The sequence below is a fragment of the Panthera tigris genome, chromosome B1 (genome assembly GCF_018350195.1).
Source record: "Panthera tigris isolate Pti1 chromosome B1, P.tigris_Pti1_mat1.1, whole genome shotgun sequence".
NCBI lineage: Eukaryota > Metazoa > Chordata > Mammalia > Carnivora > Felidae > Panthera > Panthera tigris.
In genome coordinates this window covers 43,915,400-43,942,483 of record NC_056663.1, presented here as the reverse complement: position 1 = coordinate 43,942,483, position 27,084 = coordinate 43,915,400, and the positions used below count along the sequence as shown (strand labels likewise).

Sequence of the window (27,084 nt, the reverse complement as noted above, 5' to 3'; positions counted from 1 at the left end):
GAGCCCCACATCAGCCTGCTTCGGATCCCCTGCCCCCCCACCCGCCCCTCCTCTGCTTGCTCTTACTCTCTTTCAAAAATAAATAAACATTAAAAAATATTAAAAAAAAAAAAAAAGCTTTTTGTCTCTAGTTTGGAGGTTAGAGACACATTTCCTGTGTAGAGAAGGAGGGTCTCCCATGTGGCTGCTTTTCACTGGAGGGCACACAGATGCTGGACCCACCCCCAGAGTTTCTAGTTCTGTAAGTTCAGGGTGGGGCTTGAGAATTTCATTTCTTATTCTGAGGTGATGCAGAGACCAGCCTACTGGTTTATTTATTTATTTTTTAATTTTTAATTTTTTAACATTTATTCATTTTTGAGAGACAGAGACAGAGTGCAAGTAGGGGAGGGCAGAGAGAGAGAGAGGGAGACACAGAAATCCGAAGCAGCCTCCAGGCTCTGAGCTGTCAGCACAGAGCCTGACGTAGGGCTTGAGCTCATGAGCTGAGACCATGACCTGAGCCGAAGCTGGATGCTCAACAGACTGAGCCACCCTGGTGCCCCAGAACTACTGGTTTAAAGCAGAGGACTTAAGCACTCTGTTTACCAGAGAAAGAAGGAAAGGAAGGGAGGGTGGGAAGAAAGGAAGTCGGCGAGTGGTTCAATAAATGCATTCAAATAAGTAAATACATTCAGACTTCATTTAGCAATCAAATGTGTTCAAATAAAACGAACAATGGCATGTCATTTCCACCTATTTGCCATAGTGTAGATTAACTGAACTCAGTGTTGATTAAGATTTAGAGAAAAGGCTGTCTCATACACTGTCATTTAAAAAGGTAGATTAGGGGTGCCTGGGTGGCTCAGTCAGGTAAGTGTCTGACTTCGGCTCAGATCATGATCTTGAGGTTCACAAGTTCTAGCCCCAGGTCAGGCTCTGTGCTGACAGCTCAGAGCCTGGAGCCTGCTCTGGATTCTCTCTCTCTCCCCACCTCACTGCCCCCCCCCCCCCCCCCCCCCCGCTCACGCTCTTTGTCTCTCTCTCTCAAAAATAATAAACGTTAAAATTTTTTTTTTTAAAAAGGTAAATTGGTACAACAAATTTTGCTATGTGCATCAAGATACTAAAATGTGTCGTGATACTACAATCCCATTTCTAGGGTTTTAACTCTAAGAAGTCATTGTATGTGTGTGAAAAGATGCGTGCATAGGGTTATTCATCACAGTTTCATTTATAATGAGGGACAATGAACCCCTAAATATCCCTCCACGGGAAACAAGATAAATGTCGTAGGCACAGAGAGGCTTATCACTGCAGCAGAGAGAGAGCAGAACACTTGGGTTCTGCAGGGTCAGGAAGGGCATTGGTTGCACATCCTGGTTCCCACCCCCCTCCCCCAGGGAGCAGAGATCCTGATGAAACAGGAGAAGCAGGGATGAAGTCCTCACCTCTAGCAGAGGACAGCATGATATTTAAATCCCATTTGTGTAACAAGTGTCCGTCTGTCTACCTACCTATCTATCCATTCTCCTAAGTACATGCTTGTTTATATTCACCAGGAGTATTTGGAAGTTTCGTCTGTTCATTTGTTCATCAGATATCATACAGAACAAGACAGACAAGGTGCTTCATGTTCATGGAGTCATGTCTAGTTGGGAAAGACAGATAATAAGTAGAAAAATAGAAATAGTTTGATTGCAGATGTAAAAAGTGCTTTGAAAAAGATAAAAATGGTATATTGCTCACCAGCATTTTAACAGTGGCTGTTTATCAAAAGCACAACTGTAGGTGAGTTTTCCTTCCTTCTTTGTTCTTTTTTTGTGTCATCAAAAATGCACCTTTTCAAACACCACGATACGGTGGGCCCCCTGGACAACCTATGCCCTTCCTACTCCACCCATCTAACCTGGACAATTCCGCCCCTGGCTGGCCTAGCTTTAGCCATACTTGCTCCAAAGCAGAGGCTCCTCTGCCCTCTGCCAGGATGCTATTACCCCCACACTTAACCACATTCATCCCTCAGGCCTCAGGATGTCACCTCCCTGATTTATCACCACTAATCCCCCCACCGCCCCTGGCCTTTGTCATAGTCCCTGCACTTTTCTGATACAGCATGCACAACCGTTTGTAAGTTACATATTTATTTTTTTGCTTCCTAAACTCACTAATGTGCAAGCTCCGTGTGGACAGGAACTAGATCTGTTTTGTCATGTGTGAAATCTGTGGAATCATTGAATGAAAGAATGAACGTATATTCCCCTTAATAAAGGTATTTAAAATGCTTTATAAAATAGTTCAAGTTGCCTTTTAAAATAAGATGAATGTTGGGGGGTAGGGAGTTGTATCTCTGTTATACATATGAAGTGTGCATATGCTTTAGGATTGAGGAAAAAACCTAGAATTCATACTTCTCACCCAAAAGGTTATGAGTCCTAGTCATACAAACTTTGGTGCCTGACTGCACCTTGGGCAATCCTTAATGTCTCAGGGACTCATCTGATCATCTGAAAACAAGGATATTCAGCTCAGTGATCTTTCTCAAAGAAAGATCCTTTCTAAAAATTCCTGTGGTTCTGTGAGATCTAGGGTGGATGCTTAGGTTTGGAGTCACTGACTTATCATTTGTTCAGAAAACAATTTAAAGCAAATACATTTTACTTAGTGGTTATCTATGCCTTGGTGAAAGGAAATAGAAAATCCATTCAGTATTACCATATCTTACATGATGAGGTACTAAGAGCAGTTAAGGATAACTTTGCTTATGGTAGTTCTGAAAGATAACATAACTGAGTCCATAAGAAAATAGTTTCTAAAAAAATATTTTATGGGTGAGTACCAGCAATTATTATTAACACCAGTTGGTATTAAAGCCAAAGAACAACAATGATTATTTATAGAATGTGGGTCAATTATTTTTGTAAGAAATTTTTAAGTGTTTATTTGAGAGACAGAGAGCAAGCAGGGAAGGGGCTGAGAGAGGAGAGAGAGAATCCCAAGCAGGAGCCACGATGCCAGCACAGAGCCTGATGTGGGGTTCGATCCCATGAACTTCGAGATCATGACCTGAGCCGAAATCAAGACTTGGACGCTTTACACTCAACCAGGTCCTGGGTCAATTATGATTTTAGCCTTTGAATTGGCAAAATACTCAGTTATGTAGTATTTCTGGATTTGTAAAATCATACTATCTTCAAGAAAACCTCCTCAAAGAAGATTATATCCTTTGTACAATATCCAAATCCATTCTGCCTGGAAGATCTGGCCTTTGCAGGAAACTAAGCATTGACTTTGTCTTCCCTTCAGCTTTTTCATCTATACCTGTCATCTTTAAAGATACTGCTGCCAGGAGTGCCTGGGTGGCTCAGTTGGTTAAATGTTCAACTTCTGCTTGGGTCATGATCTCATGGTTCCTAATTTGAGGCCCACATCAGGCTCTGTGCTGACAGTCAGAGCCTGGAGCCTGCTTCGGATTCTGTGTGTGTGTGTGTGTGTGTGTGTGTGTGTGTGTGTGTCTCTCTCTCTCTCTCTCTCTCTCTATCCACTCCACCCCCCCCCGCTCACTCGCTCTCTGTCTCTCAAAAAAATGAATAAACGTTAAAAAACATAAATGAAACTGCTGCCTAATTTTCCAGAAAGGAAGTATTACAACTCAAGTCATTACAGTAAGGAGAAAGGTGGGCTCAGTCCTGTTTTCAGAGTAGTTAGACCACCTCATCTACATGGCAGGCTTGAGTCTCACAGTTGGGGAGTTTTCTGGCCGTAAGAAAAAGACACCACTGAAGGGGCACTTGGTGGCTCTGTTGGTTAAGCATCTGGCTCTTGATGTCAGCTCAGGTCTTGAATCAGGGTCATGGATTCAAACCCTGTGTTGGGCTCTGTGAAAAAAAAAGAAAAGAGAGAGATACAACTGTGATGTAAGATGAATTTTTTTTTTTTTTTTACATTTATTTTTGAGAGACAGAGTGAGACACAGAGCACAAGCGGGGAGGGGCAGAGAGAGAAGGAGACACAGAATCCGAAGCAGGCTCCAAGCTCTGAGCTGTCAGCACAGAACCTGATGCGGGGCTCAAACCATGAACTGTGAGATCATGACCTGAGCCCAAGGTAGTCACTTAACCAACTGAGCCACCCAGACGCCCCAAGATGAATTTTTGAAAGAACCAAAATGTAGTCCTTCTCACAATGATCTGGAATGAAATTTAAGGCAGGTTCTTCCATATAGCCAGCTGAGGGATTTTAAGATGCTAAGATGCCCCAAAAGAGGTTGTATTGTGAAGGGGGAGGAGAGGCTGCTAGCACCAAGAGACTCAACCGTCCGGTAGCACAAAGATGGACTTTTGTTTCTCTCTTATGTAACAGCCCTCAGGTGTGTTAGTCTAGGGCAGCAGGCCGCCGTGCTCCAGAGGTCAGCCTGGTGTGGCTCTGTCCGTCTTGTTCCACTGTCTCCCGAGTGTGGTCCTGGTCCACACAGTAGAAGCTGGCTCAGCACCAGACCACAACATTGGGCAAGGGCAAGCACTTTTCTTTTTAAAGACATCGCCCCAAAGTTGTATCTGCCACCTAGTTCACATCCCACAGGCCAGAACGAAGTCACAAGACCACGCCTGGCTACAGAAAAGGCAGGGAAATGTGGCCTCTACTGGGTGGCCATGTGGCCCATGCAAACTCAGGGGATTCTTTTACCAGAAGAAACAAGGAAATAATGGCTGTGGGGGGAAGTTAGACTCTGCTACAGTGGTTGTGGAAGTTCAAAGGGTAAGAGTGCATAACGCACACAATGCTGAAGAAGGATTACATGTTTTCTTTTTTATCTTAATTTTTTTTTAATGTTTATTCATTTTTGAGAGAGAGAGAGAGCATCAGCAGGTTAGGGGCAGAGAGAGAGAGGGAGACACAGAATCCAAAGCAGGCTTTAGGCTCTGAACTGTCAGCATAGAGCCTGACGTGGGGCTCGAACCCACAAGCTGTGAGATCATGACCTGAGTTGCAGTTGGACGCTTAACTGACTGAGCCACCCAGGCGCCCCTGCTTTTTCGCCTTAATTAAAGTTATATACGTGTGGTGTGTGTGTATTTGTACAGAAGCAATAGAACCATGAGGTATGTATCACACTTTGTATAGGAGAGAACTTTTAACGGTTTTATCAGGCTTCCAACAGTTAAAATTTTTCATTGCCTTTCAGAAGACAGAGGAGGTCAGTGAGACCCCTTCCCTCAGTCTATCAATGTTTTCACTTACCAGGTTGAAGTTTTGCTGGATACTCCAGAGCCACAAGGATCACTTTTGCCCTCTGGGTAGGGTTGAATTTACCACGAAGCTAATGAAGCTTAAACTTCAGGACCCCCCACTTGGGTAGGCCCCCACCAAGATCTCCAGAGGGGCCCTATCGTTGTGTTCAGAGCTCCCCATATTCTTAAGCTTCCACGTAACTGGGAAGCTTACGTACTGTTACATACTGTTCCACGTAACTGGGCCTTGGAATTCTGCCCCGTGCCTCCATACCCCACTGAGCCCCGCCACAGTTCCGAATTTTTCCTAGGTGGGAAGAGTCTCCTACCTAGTACAGTAGGCCCGTTTTACTCACGGGGGATACATTGGGTACCTAAACTACAGATAGTACCAAACCCTGTATACACTATGTTTTTTCCTCTACATACCTATGATTTTTTTATCAGTTAGGTACAGTAAGAGATTAACAACAATAACCATAAAATAGAACTATTATAACATCATACTGTAACAAAGTTAAGTGAATGTGGTCTTTCTTTCAAATATCTCATTGTACTACACTCACCGTTCTTTTCTTTTTTTACTGTCTTTTTTTAAATTTACATCCAGTTAGCATATAGTGCAACAATGATTTCAGGAGTAGATTCCTTAATGCCCCTTACACATTTAGCCCATCCCCCCTCCTACAACCCCTCCAGTAACCCTCTGTTCTCCATATTTAAGAGTTTCTTATGTTTTGTCCCCCTCCCTGTTTTTATATTATTTTTGCTTCCCTTCTCTTGTGTTCATCTGTCACCATTCTTTTCTATGTGAGATGATAAAATGCCTATGTGATGAGATAGAGCGAGGTGAATGATGTAGGCATTGAGAGCTAGCATTAGGCTGCTATTGACCTTCTGACCATGTGTAAGAAGGAGACTCATCCCCTTCCAGGCTATGGTTGATCGCGGGTAACTGAAATTACAAAAAGACACATGGCAGATAAGGGGGGACTCCCAGAGTCCAGTGTACCCCAGCAACATGGTTTCTCAGAAGATACCACTCCAAAGGAAGTATCCTAAAAGGAGAGCACCCCAAAGACAGGGATGTTAAAACTGATTCTTTTGCATCTCCTACATAAAGTGCACCTTGGATATCTGACCCAATTTTTTGTGTCCTTGAGGACACTCATATGTCTCAGTAGGAAGTCCCTGGGAAAATCTCCTTTTTGGTGGCGCCTTGGCTCCCCAGGAATGAGGGTGTCCCTTAGATTAGACCCACAGGCTGCCCACTGGTACCCGTGGCTCTACCCTTCTGCGTGTCACCCAAGCTTGCCTCTTGTGTTAATCCCTGGCAGGTCTGGGTTCTCTGGGTAAGGGCCCTTTTGGTTTAGAACTTCCCTGTACCTTTTGGAGGAAGAAAAATTTTTGGTTCTACTTTCAGATTCAGAAATTAATCTTTAATCAGCCTAAAGCATTGTTCCTGGAGTGGAGCTTGACTGGATACGGGGACAAGGCAGGGGGAGATGGGTGTAAATACAAACACACACACACACACACACGCACACAATTTTGCGTGTCATTTCAAGGAGATCGCAGTCTTCTGAAACCCTTCTTGCTAAACTCAGATACAGAGTCCCTACTCTAGAAGTTGAAAATGTAGTCAACTTGACCTGGTTTTTAAAAAAAGCCATACTAATACCTTCCTCATAATAATATCCTCCAATACTATGGGGCCAGAGGGCAAGGATTAGAGGAGATAATTCACGTAAAGAGTGCTTAGCATAGTGTCTGACACATAGCAAGCAGTTATAATTGCTCGTTGCTCTGTTGAGGTTTGGATGGTCTTAATGATTTTCATGAGAGCCTTAGGTAATAACAATACTAGCTTTGGGTTGCTATTATTTTCCCCAGCCTGTCATTTGCTTTTTAATTTGAAGGCAAATATTTAGAAGCTTTACTCTTATGTGGCCAAATCTGCAATCTTTATTTTGTGTGTGATTTCATTAATTACTTGGAAGATTAGACAGTCATCCTTTCGACAGAGCTTTGACAGATTCTGTTGCTTCTGGGTTTTTTTCTCCCCATGGTTTGATTTTTATTATTTAGACATCTAATCCATCTGGAATTCGTCTTGGTATATGTTCTGGGGTAAGGTTTTAACTTGATCTTTTTCCCCATTGTCAACCACTTATTCTGCAACCACTAATTAAATTTCCTTTCCTTCCCCACTGTATTATAATATCTTCTTTATCACATAATACATCCCCATATTTGGTAGTCTCTTTTTCTGGGCTTTCCATTCTGTTTCACAGAACAAGGATATGCCTATTTTGGCATAAATGTATCCTAATACCTTGTAGACCTAATCCCCTGTTTGACTCTGTTTTTTTTGTTTGTTTTGTTTTTTAAGAATCTAAAATATGCTCACTTGTTTCTAAGTAAATTTTTGGAAAACATTGACAAATCCCAAGGAAAAAAAAAACCCTAAGAATTTTTATTGCAATTGCATTAGACCTATACATTAATTGGATAATGTTGCCATCTTTAAATATTTAATTTAACCAACTTGAGACTTTGTAACATCTTTCCATTTATTCAGCTAGTTGGTTAGCTTTTATTTATTAGTGAAGAAAATGAGTGATGTGTTAACATTTGGAGTTTTAAAAAATTTTAACATACACAAAAAGGACAGGTTTCCCTTCTCCCCACTTTGTGGTATAACAGGACATATAAAAGAACATATTTTCCTTCAATTTTCACACACATACAGTTTCAGAACCCAAATATGGCAGTTACATTTTTGCTTTAAAAAGATAAAGGTCAGGGACACCTCGGTGGCTCAGTTGGTTAAGCATCTGACTCTTGGTTTCAGCTCAAGTCATGATCTCGGTTCATGGGTTTGAGCTACGCGTCGGGCTCTGTGCTGACAGCATGGATCCTGCTTGGGATTCTCTGTCTCCCTCTCTCTCTGCCCTTCCTCTCTCTCTCTCTCTCTCTCAAAATAAATAAATAAACTAAAAAAAAAAAAAAAAAAAGATGAAGGCTGGTGGTATATCATGTCAAGGAGTTTGCTTCTTCCTTTCCTTAGAAACACAGGAAGATTATCAGTCACAAAGAGTTACTGTCATGAAATCCCCACCCCCCACCCCACGTCCCAGAGTGAGGATTTACATGGAGTGGGTACCCCAGTTATTTTGGATATTCCCTTCTTGACCCCCACCCCCATGAATCTCTGCTGTCCTTTCCAGTTGTCCTCCCTCTCTATTACCTTTCAACTTCTTAGTGACAATGTTTCATAAATTGAAAATGGGGACATGTGTTTACAAGGAGAGCAGGTAGAATATTTGATATCAGGATGATCTCAGAAAAGCCGGGTCATGTGATCAGTGTTCTTCTAGTGTTCCAGGTGTATTATCTGGGAGATTTATTTTAGAGGTTGGGTAGAGGAGAGGGGAGGGAATAAAATGGCTGCAGGAGTAAGAATATTATTCTCTTTCGACTTCCTAAATTCCTTCAGTCTCTTTAACTCAAGCCTTAGATTCCACCCTCTGCCTAACCTAGGTAAATGAAGTAAAGTAGATCTCTCAAATTTGGGGTAATGTTCATTATTAGAAACTTAAATTCATAAACAACTTAGGGTTTCAGATGGTTTTCTTGTCTGAGGCTTAACATGTAGCACTGCCTGACTCAGAGGGTCCACTTTTCTTCATGCCTAATCTGCCGGAAAGGAATACAAATTCAACAGAAGAAAACAAAAAGTGCTAAATCAATAACAGTAATTTTACAAGATTGCCTACCTGTTTAACCGACTCTGTAGTTGCAATAATGCTGTTTAGCAGGAAAAACCACTTTTATCTCCTAGAATGGAAGGTATTTCTAAATTTAAAGAGAGTTCACTGCTTTAATTGGATCTTTTGTGTTTATTTTTGGCTTGTTTTCAACTTTGGGTTTGTGGTAGTTGGTGGGAAGAATTAGGGATAATATTGGGGTTATTTTCCTCACTTGGAATGAACAGACCTAATTCTGCTTCTGTCTTTCATACTCAACAACTGTTTCTCTAACCCTCTTACATCCCAGGGCAGAGCTAAAGTGAACTTTCTCATAAAGTCATTAAACATACATTCATGCTGTCTGATAGGGATGAGAGAGAACTTCATAGAACTGACTCTTAAATGATACTAGTTCAGTGTAAACACCATAAAATATATTTGTTTTTTTCCCCCCACCTCCCACTGAAGGCTGACACACTATTTAACTCTGCCATGTGGCAATTCTGCCGTCTGTCTGATCCTGACCCAGGTTGAATAGCATACTTTCTGGGAAAGTCAGACTTTACTTTTGTGATATGGTGGACCTGACAAGAGTTGTTCACCAGCAGAAAGCCTGTACAAGGGTCTCTGAGCAGGCCCTAGGTGGGGAGCTTGGCCAAGTATTTAATGGATACAGTTTAGATCCCTTTTAATCTTTGTAGAACTCTGAAAGAGTATTAACTATGGACATAAATCTGGCTTTTCTTTAAAAAAAAATTAGGAGGTTCTCTTAGGGCACCTGGGTGGCTCAGTCAGTTAAGCATCTGACTTCAGCTCAGGTCATGATCTCACGGTTTGTGAGTTCAAGCCCCACATTGGGCTCTGTGCTGATGGCTCAGAGCCTGGAGCCTGCTTCAGATTCTGTGTCTCCCCCTCCCTCTGCCCCCGCTCCACTGGTGCTGTGTCTCTCTCTTTCTCTCTCTCTCTCTCAAAAAAAATTAAATAAACATTAAAAAAAAAAAGAAAGGAGGATGTCTTTATGATATAATGTGCAGTGTAAATATGTAGTATGAATTCTGATTTGGGAGTATTTGGGTAGTGGAGTGAAGATTGTAATTCTACAGGTGATTATAGCCTCTAGGTAAGAACATCTCATCTTGCAGGGTTGAGACTGTAACATGAACGTATTTGAATATGTCAGATGCCCTTATCTGCTTCGTGTGATGTTGCCTCGTGCAGACATCAGCATGTTGTTGCCTGGTTAGACTGAGGTGGGTCAGGAAAGCAGGCCTCCTGCTGGCAGTGGCACTTCTCTGTGGCAGAGTGAGGTATTCTTAGTTGTGGCTTTCATGCCGGGTAAGCAGGAAGCAGGGACTGCAGCCGCAGTATATCGAGAGGAGTGTCTAGATTACGGAACGGCAAGCTACCTCGTGGCTGCGAAGACATTCTGCTTTCTTCCAGTCTGATACAGCGCCAAGAGTACTGACAGGAGACTGGTGTTCTAGATTCACTTCTGGCACCAATTAGCTGTATGACTTCAGGCAGGTGGTTGCCTTTTCTGCTTCAGTTACGTCATCTGCAAACTGAGAATAAGAAAACCTGCCCCGCTACTGGAGAGAAGGATTACAGAGATCAGATTGATCTAGGGTACTGTTAAACCATTACATCTTAGAGACCTCCTGAGGATGTTTAGCTTGGTGAGTGAGGTGAGAACATTCAGTGATCAGGTTGGTGGGGCAACCACGTGCAGGGGAATTCCCTGCCACGTCTTGGAACCTCATCCAGCAAACAGCTCTCAAAAAGCAGGGCTGGGGAGTGGGAGACAGTCTATGGAGGTTCCGCTGAGGCATGTCAGCCTAGCTGCTATTTGCCATTTCAGTTTCACCCAGGCCAGTGCTTTTTCTAAGTTTTCAGAGCTGCCCAGCCACTTTGGTTACATCATCAATCTGGCATCTAATCTTAGTTGCATGGGATGTGTCTCTCGCTCACCAGATTCCTAAATTGTGAGAAAATACAGATATGTTGACGGGTTTGTCTGCCTGCCTGACCTTTTGGTTTTCTCTCTGCCTACTTCATCCCTAATTCCCTTGTGCCATCATGGTCCTCCTGCCTTGCCTCCTCCACTCCCTCCACATCATTTCATAACCGATGCTTTTTCATTTCACTGGCTGGCACAAACTCGGTTTCCTTAGCAGTGGTTTTCTGGTCCTTCCACTGTCAAAGTGTTCACATCATGCTTGAGCTGCTTACAACTCTGATGCTTCCTGAACAAGTGCAGTGACAGCTAAGGACGTGAATTTCAGTTCTGCTTCTTTACCCTCTAGGGGAGAGGCTGTCCACTTTCTCTAGGTAGTTTGGGGCAGGGAAATTGGGTCCCAGTCTTCACTACTTCCCTTCCATCCCCCAGGTTGTTACCAGAATGATCTAAATGATCTAAATGGAAATGTTATTTACTTGCTCAAAGCCTGATGACTCCCCTCTGCCCATCCAGGCTCAGGGGCTACCCGGACACACAGATGGCTTTGTTTTTGTCCAGCACCATGTTGGCCTTCACAAGGTTCAAAATGATTTAAATTAGTAAGAACATTAAAGATCGGAAGATGGGTTATAAAACCCATGGTTTGGGTTTTTCTCGAAAGACTGGTAGATGGCAATGCTGGGCACCAGGAACTTGGTAGCACTGCCCCTTAGCCACAGCAGTGTTCTCCAGATGACACAGCTGCCACTCTGGCCTTGTCACTCCCTTATGTTACCTAGGGAGGTTCTGGTGTTTGACACCCCCCCCACCCCGTCCCCCGGCTACAGGATCAAGTTCAACTTGAGTACTTGAGTTGAGATCAACTCTTTATGAGGTATACAGGATCCATACCAATTCCTTTAGGCCCCAACTACATCTGCCCCCACCTCCTGCCCCCATGCCAGGCTTTCCCAGAATAGCTCTGCTGTGAAATGCTATGAAATGATTAGTTGTTTGCCTGTTTGAGTTTGCTAACCCGTACATTTTATTATTTTTTTTAAACGAAGAGACCCATCTTGCAGATCCCTCTGGAGCATCCATTACAGGCAACGGATGTGCCTGGCTTGGCCACACCACAATTGTGGAATGTTTCAAGGAAGTTACATTTTAGATTTTCATGGCCTATTGATCTAAAGCTTCAGTGAAGGGCAAGAAGAGAGGAAGGAACAGATGGGTTTCTTTCTGTGGTTTCGGTTGTTTCCAAGACAAATCCGTTGCGTTAGGTGACTTGGTCATGTATTTGCAGACATTCTGCTCTCTGAAGCTGAGGATAGCAGCAAAATGGCTTACCTTGGTTGGGATATCTGTTTTCAAACATTGCCCCTTCTTTCCCAGAATTACAGGAAAATTGATATGTCAGTTAGCCTCATTACTTGAACTTCTAGACAATAAAATAAGTTCAAGTTATTGAGTAATTACTTCCTTTATCGCTGTTCACATCAAGTCTAGGAGCTTGCAGTAGAGTGATGTTCAGAAAACTAGGCATTTGCTTCTCCAATTTCAAGAAATGGCTGTATAGGTTGGGCTTTACCTTACTGGGTCATTACTTGCTCCAAGTTCCATTCTGTGCTGGTTCCAAAACTTGATTTCCCCAGGAGGAGTCAGGCTTTTGGAATTAATGTCATCCTACTCAAACTCATAAGATCTATCTATAAACTACAATATCCCTTTTCTGTTTATTTAGTGAACACCTATTGAGTGTATGGCCCTGTCCTAATCTCTGGAGAAACAAAAATAAATCACAAATATGATGTGGCCCCTGCCATTTAGAAGCTTATGGTCTAGAAGTGGGACAGATAGGTAAACAAACACATTATATATCATATGCTAAGTGTAGGGTGACCTTACATCCTGGGGACATCCTGGTTTGTGCTTGCTGTCTGGTGTAGCTATTAATAGTGTCCCCTTTCAAAACCATCTAAGGGCCACAGTAAAAGTTTCTTTGAGAGGTTGGGGTATAGAGATGGTAGAAACAGGAGAAATCAGCCTGCTTTCTCAGACTAAACACTTGAGTTGGGTATTGAAGGAAGTTTGGGAAGTCAAGGTCTGGGAGCTCGAGGTGGGGGTAAGGGGGTGGGAATGTGCAGAACTCTACAGGAAAAAGAGAAATAGTTCTAGCAGCAGCAATTAGTCCAAGCTCATTGTTGTTTCCCAAATTTATCCTGTGAAAAAAAATTCCACAAGATACTTGGTAAAAATTCAGATTTCCAGGCCCTGGTGGTGATTTGAGTTAGTGTTTTTAAAGAAGCACCCCAGATGATTCTGGGACATACTGAAAGTTCAGAACCAATTCTCTACTGATTATGGCTTAGGAATACAAAGGGCTGGGAGTAATGAGGAACAGGAACAGCAAGACTATAGCACAAGTCACCTATCAACCAGGTGGGATGCCCTCAGGTGGGAAAACCCTGAGGTAAAACTAGCTGGAAGACATTTGCAGTGCAGCTGTAAGAAACAGACAGTTTGGGAAGTATGTCAGTGACAGTGGGGATGCAGAGGAATGAAGATTTGAGAACTACCCAGGAGAAAGAATGAACAGGATGTAAGAAGACATAGGTGCCAGTTACTAATTTACATGGGGCGGGGTGGGGGGGGGTGGTAATATTATTTCCAGGCAACAAAACACGGGTCAAATCCAGGAACCTGGGGGAGTTTATAACCTGAAGGTTTATATGGTGAGCCGTAAACCTAAAAATACAAAGAACTGGATAATGTTGGGGTATATTTCATGACTTTAAAAAAAAAAAAAAAAAAAGACTCCTGCGTACTTCCCATCCTTGTAGTCTCCAGAACAATCCTGACAGTTGTGTTTCTCTCTGGAAAGGAGCTGGATGAATTCTAAAGCATCCTGACACCCTAATCCTTTTATCTAGACTTCAGGCAAACCTCTGCCTTTCTGTTATGGTAAGACTAAGTTATCTTATGGTAAGATAACTACCCTGCCTTATCTTACAGTATATTTGCTTTTGTTTTTGCTATCAAATGTGTAAGACAGTCATGACTCCTCAGCATGACTCCCCTTTTAGGGGAGACTGTCTCTTGCAGTTTCAGCATGACTTTGTTCCTAAATTCTGAAGCTGCTCTCTCTGTGAGAACCTGCAACCACCTCACAGATTCACGGCGACTCTGGGAAATTACAATAGTACAAGAAATGCCTTATCCAGGCAAGGAGATCATGAAACCTGGTGTTTGGTTTGTGTCTGCCAGCTTCCTTGGTGCATTGGAGATTCTGAGGCGAGCGATCCCTAAACGGAAAATGAAGAAAATCCGAGGAGAGCTCTTCTATTTCCTTCTGCTTTCAAACATAAAGAGGGTTTTTATTTTGAAGGCTGCCTTCACCAGGCCTGTTGGCATACTTCTGAAGCAGTAAACGAAGTCAGAAATCAAAGATTTAGACGAAGTTATGAAGAGAAAGCCTCAAAAAGGAGAATGGGAAGCCGATCAGGCTGTAATTTCACGGGGGTAATTTAGCACCCTTTACCAAAGACCTGGCCCCAGAGCGTCCAGGAGTGCGGTTTGGGGAGGGACAAAGCATCTACAATTCCAGTCCTTGGCTCCTCTTGTAGCATTGCTGAGGAATTTCCAAATCCTGGGAGTGGTAGAGTCGGAGGTGAATAGGCCGAAATCTTCCACGCTGTCAATGTCAGGGAGGGGTAAAAAGGACAGGCAACTGCGGCCTCAAAGTTTTGTTTTTTTTTTTTTTTTTAAATAAGGGGCTTCACTTCTATGCGATCTAATGTCACAACGCCATTAAGTCACAGTAGCAAGATGAAAAAATAAGGGAAAGAGGAAAAGCCCAGCGTGCACGGACCCAGGAAATGGATCTTCCCAGCTCCCGCCGCTCGCTGAGCTGTTGGGGGCGCCTGGGTGCTCTGCCCGCCGGAGTCGCAGCGGGGCAGCCCCCTGCCCGCAGTCCGGGCGCTACCAGCACGGCCCCGCGGCGGGGGGATCGGGCGGGAGCGCCGCGGACTTCAAAGCCCCGGCGCCGCCTTCGCCCCCGCCCGCGCGCGCGAATAGTACGGTCCAAGGGGGCGGCTCCTGGGGCGCGGCTCCCGCGGCAGCTGATGCGCGCCCCGCCGGCCGGGAGGCGGGAGCCCGAGACCCCAAGACCCGAGCCACCCGGCGCCGCGGGCCGGGGCCCTGAGGAGGCCCCAGGAAAGGCATCTTCCCGGCGGGAGTCGCCCGGCGCGGGGGTGGCCGCGACCGCACCGTTGGGGAAGGAGGACGAGGAGGAAGCGGCGCTGACTGCCGGTCGAGAGGAAGCGCTCCACCCGGGCCCCCGACGGCGCTCGTTTAACCACATCCGCGCCTCCGCTGGAAACGCTTACAGGCGCCTGTCACCCGTTCCCTCCATTTTGAAAGGGAAAAAAAGGCTCTCCCCCTTCCCCTACTCGTAGGAGCTGGAGCCGGAGGAGCCGCGCTCATGGCGTTCAGCCCTTGGCAGATCCTGTCCCCAGTGCAGTGGGCGAAATGGACCTGGTCCGCGGTGCGCGGCGGGGGCGCCGGAGAGGACGAGGCCGGAGGGCCCGAGGGCGATCCCGAGGAGGAGGACTCGCAAGCCGAGACCAAATCCTTGAGTTTCAGGCAAGTACACGCATCCCTGCCGAGATGCAGACGTGCTGCCATCCATCCATCTGCGGCTCATTCTGTGTGCGTGTGTGTGGTCGCTCACCCGCGTAACCATTATCATGGCAATGCTGCGTCCCTGCCCGTAACCGGGTCCCCGCTGTGCATTCGAAAGTTCAGGATGTTTTGTCCGGTATTACCTTTCCTCCGTTTCCGTATGAGCTTTCAGAACCTAACCCGGAATCTGCAGTCTTCCCGCATCCCGGTCTGCTTCAGTCACTTTCTCTAAGCTTTCGATCCCCCAGCCCCCGCCCCTACACACAAGAGTGTCATTGATCACACCGGTAGAACTTGGGGCCCTCCCTGTGGAGAAGTCGCTCCCAGGCCCTCCTGGTGTCCCCTTGTGGCCCGAAAATGCAGCCTTGGTAAAGAAGGTCGCGTGATGACAGGCCCCTGGCAGCTGGTGAGAAATGGTGGTCTTTGCTGAGCTGCCACCGAGTGATTGAGGAAGGCAGGTGACAGCATTCTCAGCCTCAGGCCGAGTGAGTTCCAAACAGGTAGAGGCCTGCCAAAGAAAAAGGCATCATGGCGAGAGCTGGCTTAATTTTAGGGGGAGAGGGCAGTCTTAATTTTTAAACCTATGAGAAAGGATTCTTTTAGAAAAGGAGTCTGTTGGAAAGCGCTTTTGGGGGGATGTCAGAAGAAAGGATGACCTCAGAAATAAATGGTGATGAGAAAAGCTCCGGAGGATGGAGGAGATATTCAGGGAGACAGGATGCCAGACAGAAGGCGGAGGAGGGCCCTGCGAGAAAACCCGCAGCAGCTCCCACAGGCCAGTCCTTGCTGAGGACTAGTGGGTTGTAAAGTTAGGCAAAAATGCTGGACTTTAGCCTTTTCGGATATGTAGGTTGTAAAGGCTGTCGGAAATACCGTTGAAAGTGGTAATTCCTCATTTTTCCCCCTTGGCAGCTCGGATTCAGAAGGTAATTTTGAGACCCCTGAAGCTGAAACACCAATCAGATCACCTCTCAAGGAATCCTGTGATTCATCATTAGGATTGGCAGCACCGGGGGCCAAAACCCAAGGTAAAGGAAGATTTTCATTTTCTGCCTCTTTTGTTTTAAAGTTTTGAGAATGTAAATGAGGAAAGGAAGAGTGTTAACTTAGGACCATTTAAAAAGCTTTTGATCGAGTACTTACTAAGAAAGAGCTGTTTTAAGGCTCCTGGCTTATTTGAAATATTTTTGTTTGTTTTAGGAATATGGTTTTCTTCCCAAGTGGTTTGTACATTTGCAGTTTGAGATTATAATTATCAAACATTCCTGCTGGGCCCTTCCCCCTAAGCCCCGAAAAACCAAAAATGTATGTAGTAATGCAGAGGTGAAGGTATGTTTAGATTTGGCTTCAGATATTTCTCAGGCTAAGTCACTTTCTTCAGGGGTGTGTGTGGCTGGAGACAAAAATTATATGTAAGAGTGGACCTTTTTAGATATGAAGGAATCTTAAGCTGTTTCAAAATTGTTCACTTTTCCTTCATCTATATAGGAATGGTGAGCCTCTCAGTCTATCTACAGAAACCTGGCACAGAGATGGTCTCCTAGCCCCTCAGAGCTCAACCTTGAGCCTGCCCTTCAACTACAAAAGCTTCTGATCCATTTAATTAGTAGCAACCTTTTTTGTCACACAGCCAGTTTTGAGTAAAATTTCACCTGTCCTGATAGAATCTGTTTATCTGTTCAATAGAGTGCGCTGTGATTCAGCAGTGAAAAAGTCTTGCTCTCACTGAGCTAACGTTATGGAGGGAAATGGATCTTTTAAAGGTTAAGCAAGATACACATGTCAGCTTGTCTTAAGTATTATGGAAAAAAATAAAGCAGGGGAAGGAGGTATAGGGTGCATGGCGTAGGGATAAGAGATGCCAAAGGGTAATTAGGCCGAGCCTTGCCAATAAGGGAACTTGAGCAGAGCCCTAAGAGAAGATTGAGGGAACAGCCTTGCAGATTCTTGGGGAGAGAACCTTTCCAGCAAAGGGAATGGCATCTGCAAAGGCCTGAAACAGGACCAGCCTGAGATGGCGTGAGGCCCCATGGTGGGAGGGTTTTGAGGACCAATGAAGAAGCCAGTGTGGATGGAGTGGTGACTAGGAAGGGAACAGTAGGAGCTGAAGTTAGATAAAGGAAAGTCTGGAACACTTTGTAATGATGCTTGGATTTTCTTTCTGAGTAAGATAGGAAGCCACTGGTGTGTTATCTCCCCAGGGCTGCCTTGACAAAGTAGAAACCCACAAACTGGGTGGGTTAAAACAACAGAAATATATTCTCTCACAGATTTGGAGGCTAGAAGTCCGAAATCGAGGTATCAGCAGAGCCACAGAGCCATGTTCCCTCCTAAGGTTCTAGGGAAAAATCCTTTCTTGTCTCCTCTAGCTTCTGGTGGTGGCTGATACTTCACGATGTTCCTTGGCTTGTGGCAGGATAACTCCAGTCTCTGTCTCCTTCATTACAAGGCCATCTTCTTCCTGTGTATCTCTGTGCCTTCACATGACATTCTTTTAAGGACACCGGTGATTAGATATAGGGACGCTCCTAATCCAGTATGACCACATCTTAACTTGATTACATCTGCAAAGGTACTATTTCCAAATAAGGTCACATTCACAGGTATGGAGAGTTAGGGCTTCAACATATCTTTTTGAGGGATGCAATTTAACCCATAACAGCGCTTTGAGCAGAGAGATCATGTTTTGACATCCTTTTAAAGAGACATGAGGCGCCTAGGTGGCTCAGTTGGTTAATCATCCGACTGTTGATTTCAGCTCAGGTCATGATCTCACAGTTTGTGAGATTGAAGCCCGTGATGGGTTCTGCACTGAAAGTTCGGAACTGGGAGCCTGGTTCGGATGCTCTCTGTCTGTCTGCCCTCCCCCTGCTTGTGCTGTCTATCTCAAAATAAACAAATAAACATTAAAAAAAAAAAAAAAAGGCTACTTAACTGTTGTCTGGAGAAGAGACTCTAGCATGGATGTTGTTCTTCCATGTTTTCTCTTTTCCAGTGTCTGCCAGTGTCATCCTTCAATAGAGCCAGGTTATCCTGTTAACTAGTTTTTGACTTGATTATGACTTTTTTCTCCTAACGGTTACTGTATTTTATTGCTTCATAACTTCCTTACAGGTTGCTTGGGAAGTCAGGTTCTCTGTGAAAGACTTCATGATGGAGCTGGAATTATTGGTTCACTGATAATAATAATTATTATTACTTTTGTGGTTTGATTTTGCTTTGACTTGGGAGTTGTCTAATGCGTTTCCCCTGCTGAGAATTCAGCCATACTCTCAACACACCCTGGGTAGCCTCCCTCCCTGCTTTTTTTTCCACCCTGGGTTGCTTTTCACCATTGTTTTAGGCAGAGACCGCATGGGAACAGGCAGGTTTATATATTGGAGAGCTCACATGTGGCGCTTAGCTTTGCACACGGAAGATGCACTTGTTCTTCAAAGCTTCCTTTTTCTTCTGTCAAGATTGGCAGATCAGAAGAGAGATTTGAAAGCTGGAAAGAACTATTTTGAAGTTTTCCCATCAAATTTAAGTAATGCTCATGAGACCCATAAGTAGCGATTTGAAAGTCTCTTTGAATGTCCCTCAGCTTGGGCTGCTCCCTTCCTCACCATTCTGTCAGCTCCTAGTCTGATTCATCTTGACATATTCTTCGCTAATTGCATAGAGGCTCCTATGGCTCAGACCCCCCAGAGCCATAGAGAACCAATTGTTTGGTCCTTCCTGTGCCACTGACTCTTTTTTTACATGTTTTGGTAACTTCTAGCTCACACTCTTTTTCTCTCTTCTTTTGAAAGATTTCTTTTTAGAGAGTCATGGACCAGGAAAGCTGTGTGGAGTAGATAATGATTGGAGACCATGTATTTGATGGGGTAATGCGGTAGGGTGTACAATCTAGGAGACTACCACCACATATTAAGAAATCTTTAAATTTGGGGGGCGCCTGGGTGGCTCAGTCGGTTAAGTGTCCGGCTTCAGCCCAGGTCACGATCTCACGGTCCGTGAGTTCGAGCCCCGCATCGGGCTCTGGGCTGATGGCTCGGAGCCTGGAGCCTGCTTCCGACTCTGTGTCTCCCTCTCTCCGACCCTCCCCCGTTCATGCTCTGTCTCTGTCTCAAAAATAAAAAAAAATAAAACGTTAAAAAAAAAAAAAAGAAATCTTTCAATTTGGGGTTTTGTTTTGTTTTTAATGTTTATTTTAGAGAGAGAAAGGGCAAATGGGGGAGGGGCAGAGAGAGGGGGACAGAAGAGCTAAAGCAGACTCCATGCTGACAGCAGAGAACCTGATGTGGGGCTTGAACACACAAAATGTAAGATCATGACCCAAGCCAAAGTTGGATGCCTAACTGACTGAACCACCCAGGTGCCCCTGGAGCCTTTAAATAATAGGATGATTGTATATCAGCCTGGTAGTATTCTGCCTTTGAGAGCTCCTTCTGCCCAACGTGTAGAGTTAGCCCAGAGTCTTGTTGATGGCCTTGTTATACATACAGAGTAAATATAAAAATACAACCAAACACAGGTCTGACCAGGGAAGATATCAGTGGACCAAAATTCCTGGAGACACATTTCTCGTTGAAGTCTTAACTTCTGAGCTTGGATGGTCCTCTTTCTCCCAAATTGTTGATTATTTGGCTCCTGATAAAGTTAGTCTTTCATATATCTTTGGTTCCAAGACATAGTGGGATAGCAGGTAGAAATTATATAAAACTGTATCATTTTGGGGGATTATTTATGAGTTAGTCAGGGGTTAGAGTTAACATACATAAAAGATACTGGCTTCCTCGTATATTATGGTCCCCCAATGTATGGGCTGTATCCCACCCCTACTTCCATATGATTCTTTGAACGCAGGGAAACATCTACACCTATTTGAAGTTAATTTTCTTTTTATTGGAAGTTGTTGGGGACTTACAGTATCTGAACTCTGTCTTAACACTCCTTAAGACAGAATTGTATGCCAATCTAGGAATGAAACAATGGATGAGGTTGTGGGGATTTTTTTAAGCCACAGACAGAAGCTGGCTTCGGACTAACTGGTAAAATAAAAGTTGAGCCAAAGAGGTTCCTTGAAAATACCAGAGTGGTGGCTGTAATATTGGGGCTGGTAGTTCTGTGTTTGCTATCTGTCTGCCTCCCCCAACAAAGAGTGTTTAAGCTGCTGCTGTTACTGTATTTTCTTTTTGCTGGGGGATGTATCAGTGAGGAGATGGCACGTACAGAGGACTTCTGAAAGGTACAATCTCAAGTTCATCCCCTCCCCACTTTTTTTTTGTGTGTGTGTTTATGGACTATGGTTTTGTCCATTGTCTTAGACTAAAAGCTGCAGTGAGTGGATGTCCTGTGCTACTAGAAGCTACTAGAAGCCTCTCTGTCACACATATACCTTTATATGTATATACATATACATGTATGTATATATGTATATACCTTTCTTTGAGAAAGAAAATCTTAATTCATGCTGAAGCTCTGGTGTGTGCCCTTGGAACAACTAGTTAAATCTACCCTGTTTGATATGTTAATTAGGTGCCTTTTCAAAGACTCACTGTAGTCCTCCAGAATAGAAGGAAAGAGATAAACAGGATCAGTCCACAGATGTTTACTGCTGGAGGCCTGGTGGGGAATGCAGAGTTGTTTATTGACACAGTTTTGGTAGTCTCGATCAGGAATCAGCAGACTGTGGCTCACAGACCAAATGTGGCCCTGTCTCTTGCTCTGACCGATTATTGTTTTGTCTGGGAGCTAAGAATTGTTTTTACATTTTTAAGTGCTTGAAAAAAATTGTGACGTGTAAAAATTATATGAAATTCAAATTTTAGGGCCCGTAAGTAAAGTTTTGTGGGAATGCAGCCACACTTGTTCACTTAGGTGCTGTCTGTGGCTGCTTTCACACTAAAACAACAAGGTTGATTACTTGGAACAGAGACTGTGTAGCTGGCAAAAGCCTAAAATGTTTACTGTTTGGCTCTTTACAGAAAAGTTTGCTGACCTAGATCCACACCTAGGACAATTTTGATAAAAATATAAAGCTTAAGTAATTTGGGAGAACTTTCAAGAAAGCAGCAAGGCTATATACATGATTAATTAACATGAACTGTGGCACCTGGTGCCGTTAGTGCAGGCCTGTATGCTTAGGTTAAGACTCTAGGGAAAGGCTGATTTGGGCTGGCTGTTTGTCTCCCTTACAAAACACAAATGTCATTGGTCTGTCAGTGTACTTGCTTTTTAATTGACTGTGAGATCCAAGGAGTTATGAAAAATGGAAATTAGAGAAGAATGAAGAGAACTTGGGAATCATTTAATAATATAAGTACAAATATGTAACTTTTGACTTTTGCCCATTAAGTGTTTTTTAATAGTTTTAATTTAATTTAATAGTTTTAATTGGGTGTTTTAGAATTTATTTGACAGTTGATATGGTATATTGTTGGTATATGCTGTATGATTGAAATGGTATATTTATTGGATTGTTTTAGACTGTGCATATGTAAGACCTAGAATGCAGATCTTGTTAAAATGTAACACTTAGGTTTTCAATTCTAAGGCTTTGGGTCACATGTACAAGAAAATATGCAGGGGCACCCGGGTGGCTCAGTGGGTTAAGTGTCTAGCTCTTGACTTGGGCTCAGGTCATGATCTCAACAGTTCGTGAGTTTGAGCCCCATATTGTGCTGTGTGTTAGCTGTGCAGAGCCTGCTTGGGATTCTCGCTCTGCCCTTCCCCTGCTCATGTGTGCACACTGTCTCTCAAAATAAATAAGCTTAAAAAAAAAAAAAAGAAAATACTATACAGACATTTTTCATTAGGTATTTATTGAAGTGTTCCAGTAAAATTCATGAGTATGGTTCTCCTAAGGATTTAGTTTAACATCCTCTCCCTGCCCCTACCACAAGGATTGCTTTATTAGAATTTCCTAGAAATGATGGGACTAATAAGGACCCTTAATGTTACCTAGCCCAAAAGTTTAACCCATGTGGCTCCTTTGACAATATCCCAAACCAATACTTTTATTTTTATTTTTTAATTTTTGATGTAATTCTTTCATAGTTTAAATTTGTATATTCTATTATTATAAGATCTTTAAGGCTTGGAAACCTCAGCAGCATAATACAATTCTGTGGTGTTGTTTTTTTTTTTTTTTTTTTTTCCCAGATAACATTTTTAGCTCTCAACTTGGGAGATTCCTACTAGTTAGTAAATGGGATCAGAGCCATGTTTCTTTGTTGGTTAATTTATAGCAGTGTAAATGAGCCACACAGAGAGCTTCTATGTGGTGTTCCACCCAAAAAAGAAAGTCTTCTCGGGGAAAAAGTATAGTTTTTCCAGCAGACTTCTCAGGAAGTGCAGAACCACAATATTTGAATAAAAAACTTAGGAGCAGGGGTAAAGTCTCCCTGCTGAAAGTAAACATTTTAGGGGCATCTGGGTGGCTCAGTCGGTTAAACATCCGACTCTTGATTTTGGCTCAAGTCATGATCTCGCAGTTGAGGAGTTCGAGCTCCACTTTGGGGTCTGTGCTGATGGTACAAAGCCTGATTGGGATTCTGTCTCTCCCTCTCTCTCTGTCTGCCCCTCCCCTGCTCATTCTTTCTCTCTCTCTCTCAAAATAAATAAACATTAAAAAAAGGAAGTAAACATTTTAATAACTGTAAAGCAGTAAATGTTATAATGGTTAAACTCACCTTAGACTCATACTTGCCAGTTTGGGGCTTACCTGAGCAGCAAATAAAGTGATATAGCTTACTGTGATAGTTTCTGGTGGTGCATGTGTGTGTGGGAGGGGCAACCCTTCCAAAATTATGTTCCTGCCATTTAATGTTCCACTTAAAAAAATGTATGTGGTCTAAAGCCGTTTAAACATTTAGGTTAAAGAGTACTCATAGTGTCTTTTTCAAGTGAGCAGTAGCAATGTTCATAGGAAGTCCTGGCAGCATAAGCCATTTTGTCACAATCTCCTAACTCAGGTTAGTGATATGAAAGCTACTGGTTTATCTACCCAAAACAAAACAGCTTGGTGGGGCTGTGATAAATGACGGTTGCTGAATTGCCTGAAAACTGTTAGCATTGGGCCTAGAAAGGGATTGCTGTTTCTAAGTTCAAAGTCTCACTCTCTCCTTTGCTTGTACATGAACCTGATTTCATGAGTTTCCACAAACATGATTGTATCTCCAGGAGTTAGATTGATAATGGCTGAATGGATATTTCATTATTTCACAAATGAAAAAGTGTAATTTGACGGTTCTGTTTGGCAGATACAGATATATTCCTAGGCAGTCCAGGTGCCTTCTTTCCCATGTCCTTGCTGGAAATATAACAACAAATTACTCATCTCTAGCTTTCCCACTAGAAGACTGCCACCTAGCAGACCATTGTCTTTCTGTTTCAGCTGAGTTTTTCTGTTTGTTTGTTTATTTATTTATTTTATTTATTTATTAGAGACAGTGAGTGAGAGTGGGGGAGGGGCAGAGAGAGGGAGAATCCCAAGCAGGCTATGCTTTGCCAGCACAGAGCCCAACGTGAAACTCGAACCCATGAACCGTGAAATCGTGACCTGAGCTGAAACCAAGATTCAGACACTTACCCGACTGAACCACTCTGGTGCCCCTCAGCTGAGTTTATTGAATTTGATGGGAGCAAGTAGGCTTCCCCACCCCCCCCTTCTTTTCAGCATCTTACTTGATTTTAGAACAGTGATGCTGTGAGATGGGACACATATAATCTCCATTCCACAGATTGGGGCCAGAGTCTTTACTGCTTGTGGTAGAGTGGGGTCTTAAATTTAGCTTTTAAGATTGCACATCCAGAGCTTCTTGGAACATATTATACAGCTTCTCTCCCCCAGGGAATCTGTGATTTTCTGTGATTCTCTTCACTGATTGAAGAGAAAACTTTTCAGAGGAACTGAAGGTTCTTAAAATGTTTCCAGGACAGAGTGTGTGATGGGGGAAAGCATCCTTTAAGGTATCCTGTTAAGTGACAGTGATTTTAAGAAAAAGTTCAGTAGGGGATATATATTCCATATTTATTAACTTTGCACATATATGAAGTATAAAGTGTAGTTCAGGAATTTTGAATATTATAAGTTTGCAGCACAATTTAGATATAGAGCCTGAAGCAGGAAAGAAAAAAAGCATTACTGGGTATTCAACTTTATTGAAAACATTTTGCTTCCTTAATGCTTAGCTTCAGCTTATCAGTGAGAAATAAAGAGGGAAGGGACATATTGAGTAGTAACTTTTGCTTTCTCTCTCCACATGTGAGTTGCGTGGGGGAGGAGAGGTAGGTACCTGGAGATGTATGCAGCCTCCTGGGACTCTGTACCTATTTTGGGTTAGAAAGAAGAGTTTCTAAGAGGCCTGTATTAGTTATCTATTGCTGCATAACAAATTACTCCAAAAGTTATTAGTAGCTTAGAACAATAAACATTTCACATAGCTTTCATAGGCCTAGAATTTGGAAGCATTTTAGCTGGGTGATCTGGCTTAGGGTTACTTGTGAGAATGCAGTCACAGTGTTGGCTGGGACTGTAGTCATCTGAAAGCTTGACTGGGGCTGGAGGACCTTCTCCTCAAGTAATTCACTACTGCCTGGCAAGTGCTGGCTGTTTGTGGGAGGCCTCAGTTCTTTACTATGTGGATGGACCTCTCTCTCTATTGGGTGGCTTGAGTGTTCTTCTATACTGGCAGCTGAGTGACCAGAGTGAGTGATCCAAGAACAAGATGGGAATTGTAATGTATTTTGTGACTTAGCTTCAGAAGTCACGTTGTTATTTCCATAATATCTTTTCGGTTAAACGGGTCAGTCCAGGGACATGAATGCTGGGAGGTGGGATTCATCTCACCTGATAAATGGCTCCCTCATTGGGTGCCATCTTGGAGGCTGACTAGCACAAGACCATTTTCTACTTTTTAAAACTTATACCAAAGGGTATAATTTCAAAGACTTCAGCCTTCTTTATTACTTTCTTCCTCTGGGGCCTCTTCACTGCTTTATCCACCCCTTCCTTTGGCTCCTTTTCTTAGAGTACAGGAGCAGAAGCGACAGGAGAAATAAGGTGGTCTTCAACCAGGGTCCCTCTCCTATTGTGGAAGTGTCTCATGTGCCTGGTGAATCTGTTGCTGTTGCTTTGGCTGGAGGCTCCTCTCTCTTTTCCTTTATCCTGCATCAGCCCCCAGCTCCTGTGTGGGCGGTTGCTACTTTGTGAGAGAGGCAGTTGGTATTTCGAATTCTCCAGTAATTATTTCTGAAGAGATGCACATTATGGTTGTTTGGCAGCAACGGAGTGAAGTTACACAATTTCACATCTCTGCAGAGGAGTCCCATCTGTTAGCACGTGCCCTTTCTCTCTGCTCCTCCTGCTGCAGTTGTTGGGGATGGAGGAAAAGTCCTACAGGGAGAGCCTTCTACAGTTTCTGTCTATGGTGGAGGATTTCTAATGTATTTGAAATGTATCCTCAAACAAATCCAGATGGTTCTGAAACTCCAGGACATCTCATCAGTGAGAAGACTTACTCGTTGTTGGATGGGTTTCTGTGGATAAGGTTTGGCTGCCTGGTGGGCAGACAGTCTTGATTAGTGGGCCCCTCCATCTAACTGTATTGTGATGTTGGCCTTCAGAGGATAGGGTTTGGGTCTCCTTTTTAAATAAAATAGCATAACATGCTGGTTTGGAGATTTGAAATATTTTCTTCACCCTTAGTTCAAGCTTTTAAAGCCTGTCCAGTGGCTTTCCAGATTACTCTTTACCTGTGGAGTCTTATATTTTAGGATGAGCCTCTGTCAGGAGTTAGAAGCTTATCTCTGGAGAACACGGCATCTGGCGTCGTGTCTCTTACAAAAAGCAATTAAACTTGCCCCCGCCCCTACCAGCTCCTGAATAGTGTTTTATTTGGTGTTTTTTTGTTTTTGTTTTTGTTTTGTTTTGTTTTGTTTTTCTTGTGTAGGGCCCGGAGGAGGAGGTCTGGCCAGTTTGTTTGTTGTTGTCTAGGTTTGGTCAGGGGTGGGTACGTGAGGGGTGGTGTTGGATGTTGATGTTTTTCTGCTTTAAGTAGTGATATCTTAAAATTCTGGCTACCTAAGAGGATGTTCTGCATTTTCCTGCCTTGACTCACCCACTTGGAATCCTCTCCTTACTCTCATGCTCTGGATGACCTTGGGGCCCCACTGGTCGTGAGGGAACGTGAGCTCTGCAGCCTATACCCTGAGGTTCTACCCAGCATTCCGGGAAGAGACCTGCGTGTGTTGTTATCCTGCCCCTGGGTACCACATCGTGTCCACTTCTGCATTTTAAGGCCTGTGTCCTTGACTAAATGGCCTAGAATGTACATATATAAAGTATATTTCAACTTTGGGGTAATCAGAGGGACTGGGAATTCAGAGACATGAAACTGAAAAAAAAAAAAAAAACAAAACCCTCGAATTTTGGCCACTTGCCTAAATGCTAATCTGTACCTTATTAACAGTCTCCTTGGGTCAGACCACTTTAGCAGGAAGGGGTGGCACAAGTGCC

At 43.5% G+C, this 27,084-nt stretch overlaps 1 protein-coding gene across 10 annotated transcripts in view; it reads left to right on the top strand.

Annotated features, from left to right (window-relative positions):
* The window catches only part of TACC1 (transforming acidic coiled-coil containing protein 1), a 120,313-nt gene that overhangs the window by 47,133 nt on the left and 46,096 nt on the right, over window positions 1-27,084 (top strand). For 3 of the 10 annotated variants that reach the window (XM_007097065.3, XM_042983428.1, XM_042983426.1), the window contains exons 2-3: window positions 15,356-15,542; window positions 16,494-16,609. The exons of 1 other annotated variant lie outside the window; for it this stretch is intronic. In XM_007097065.3, coding sequence (XP_007097127.1) covers window positions 15,382-15,542; window positions 16,494-16,609 — 277 coding nt within the window. In that variant the 5' untranslated portion in view covers window positions 15,356-15,381. Of the gene's footprint in view, window positions 1-14,690; window positions 15,543-16,493; window positions 16,610-27,084 lie in introns of those variants that run through there. 6 more of the 10 variants (XM_042983425.1, XM_042983424.1, XR_006216643.1 and 3 more) reach the window with 5 other exon arrangements.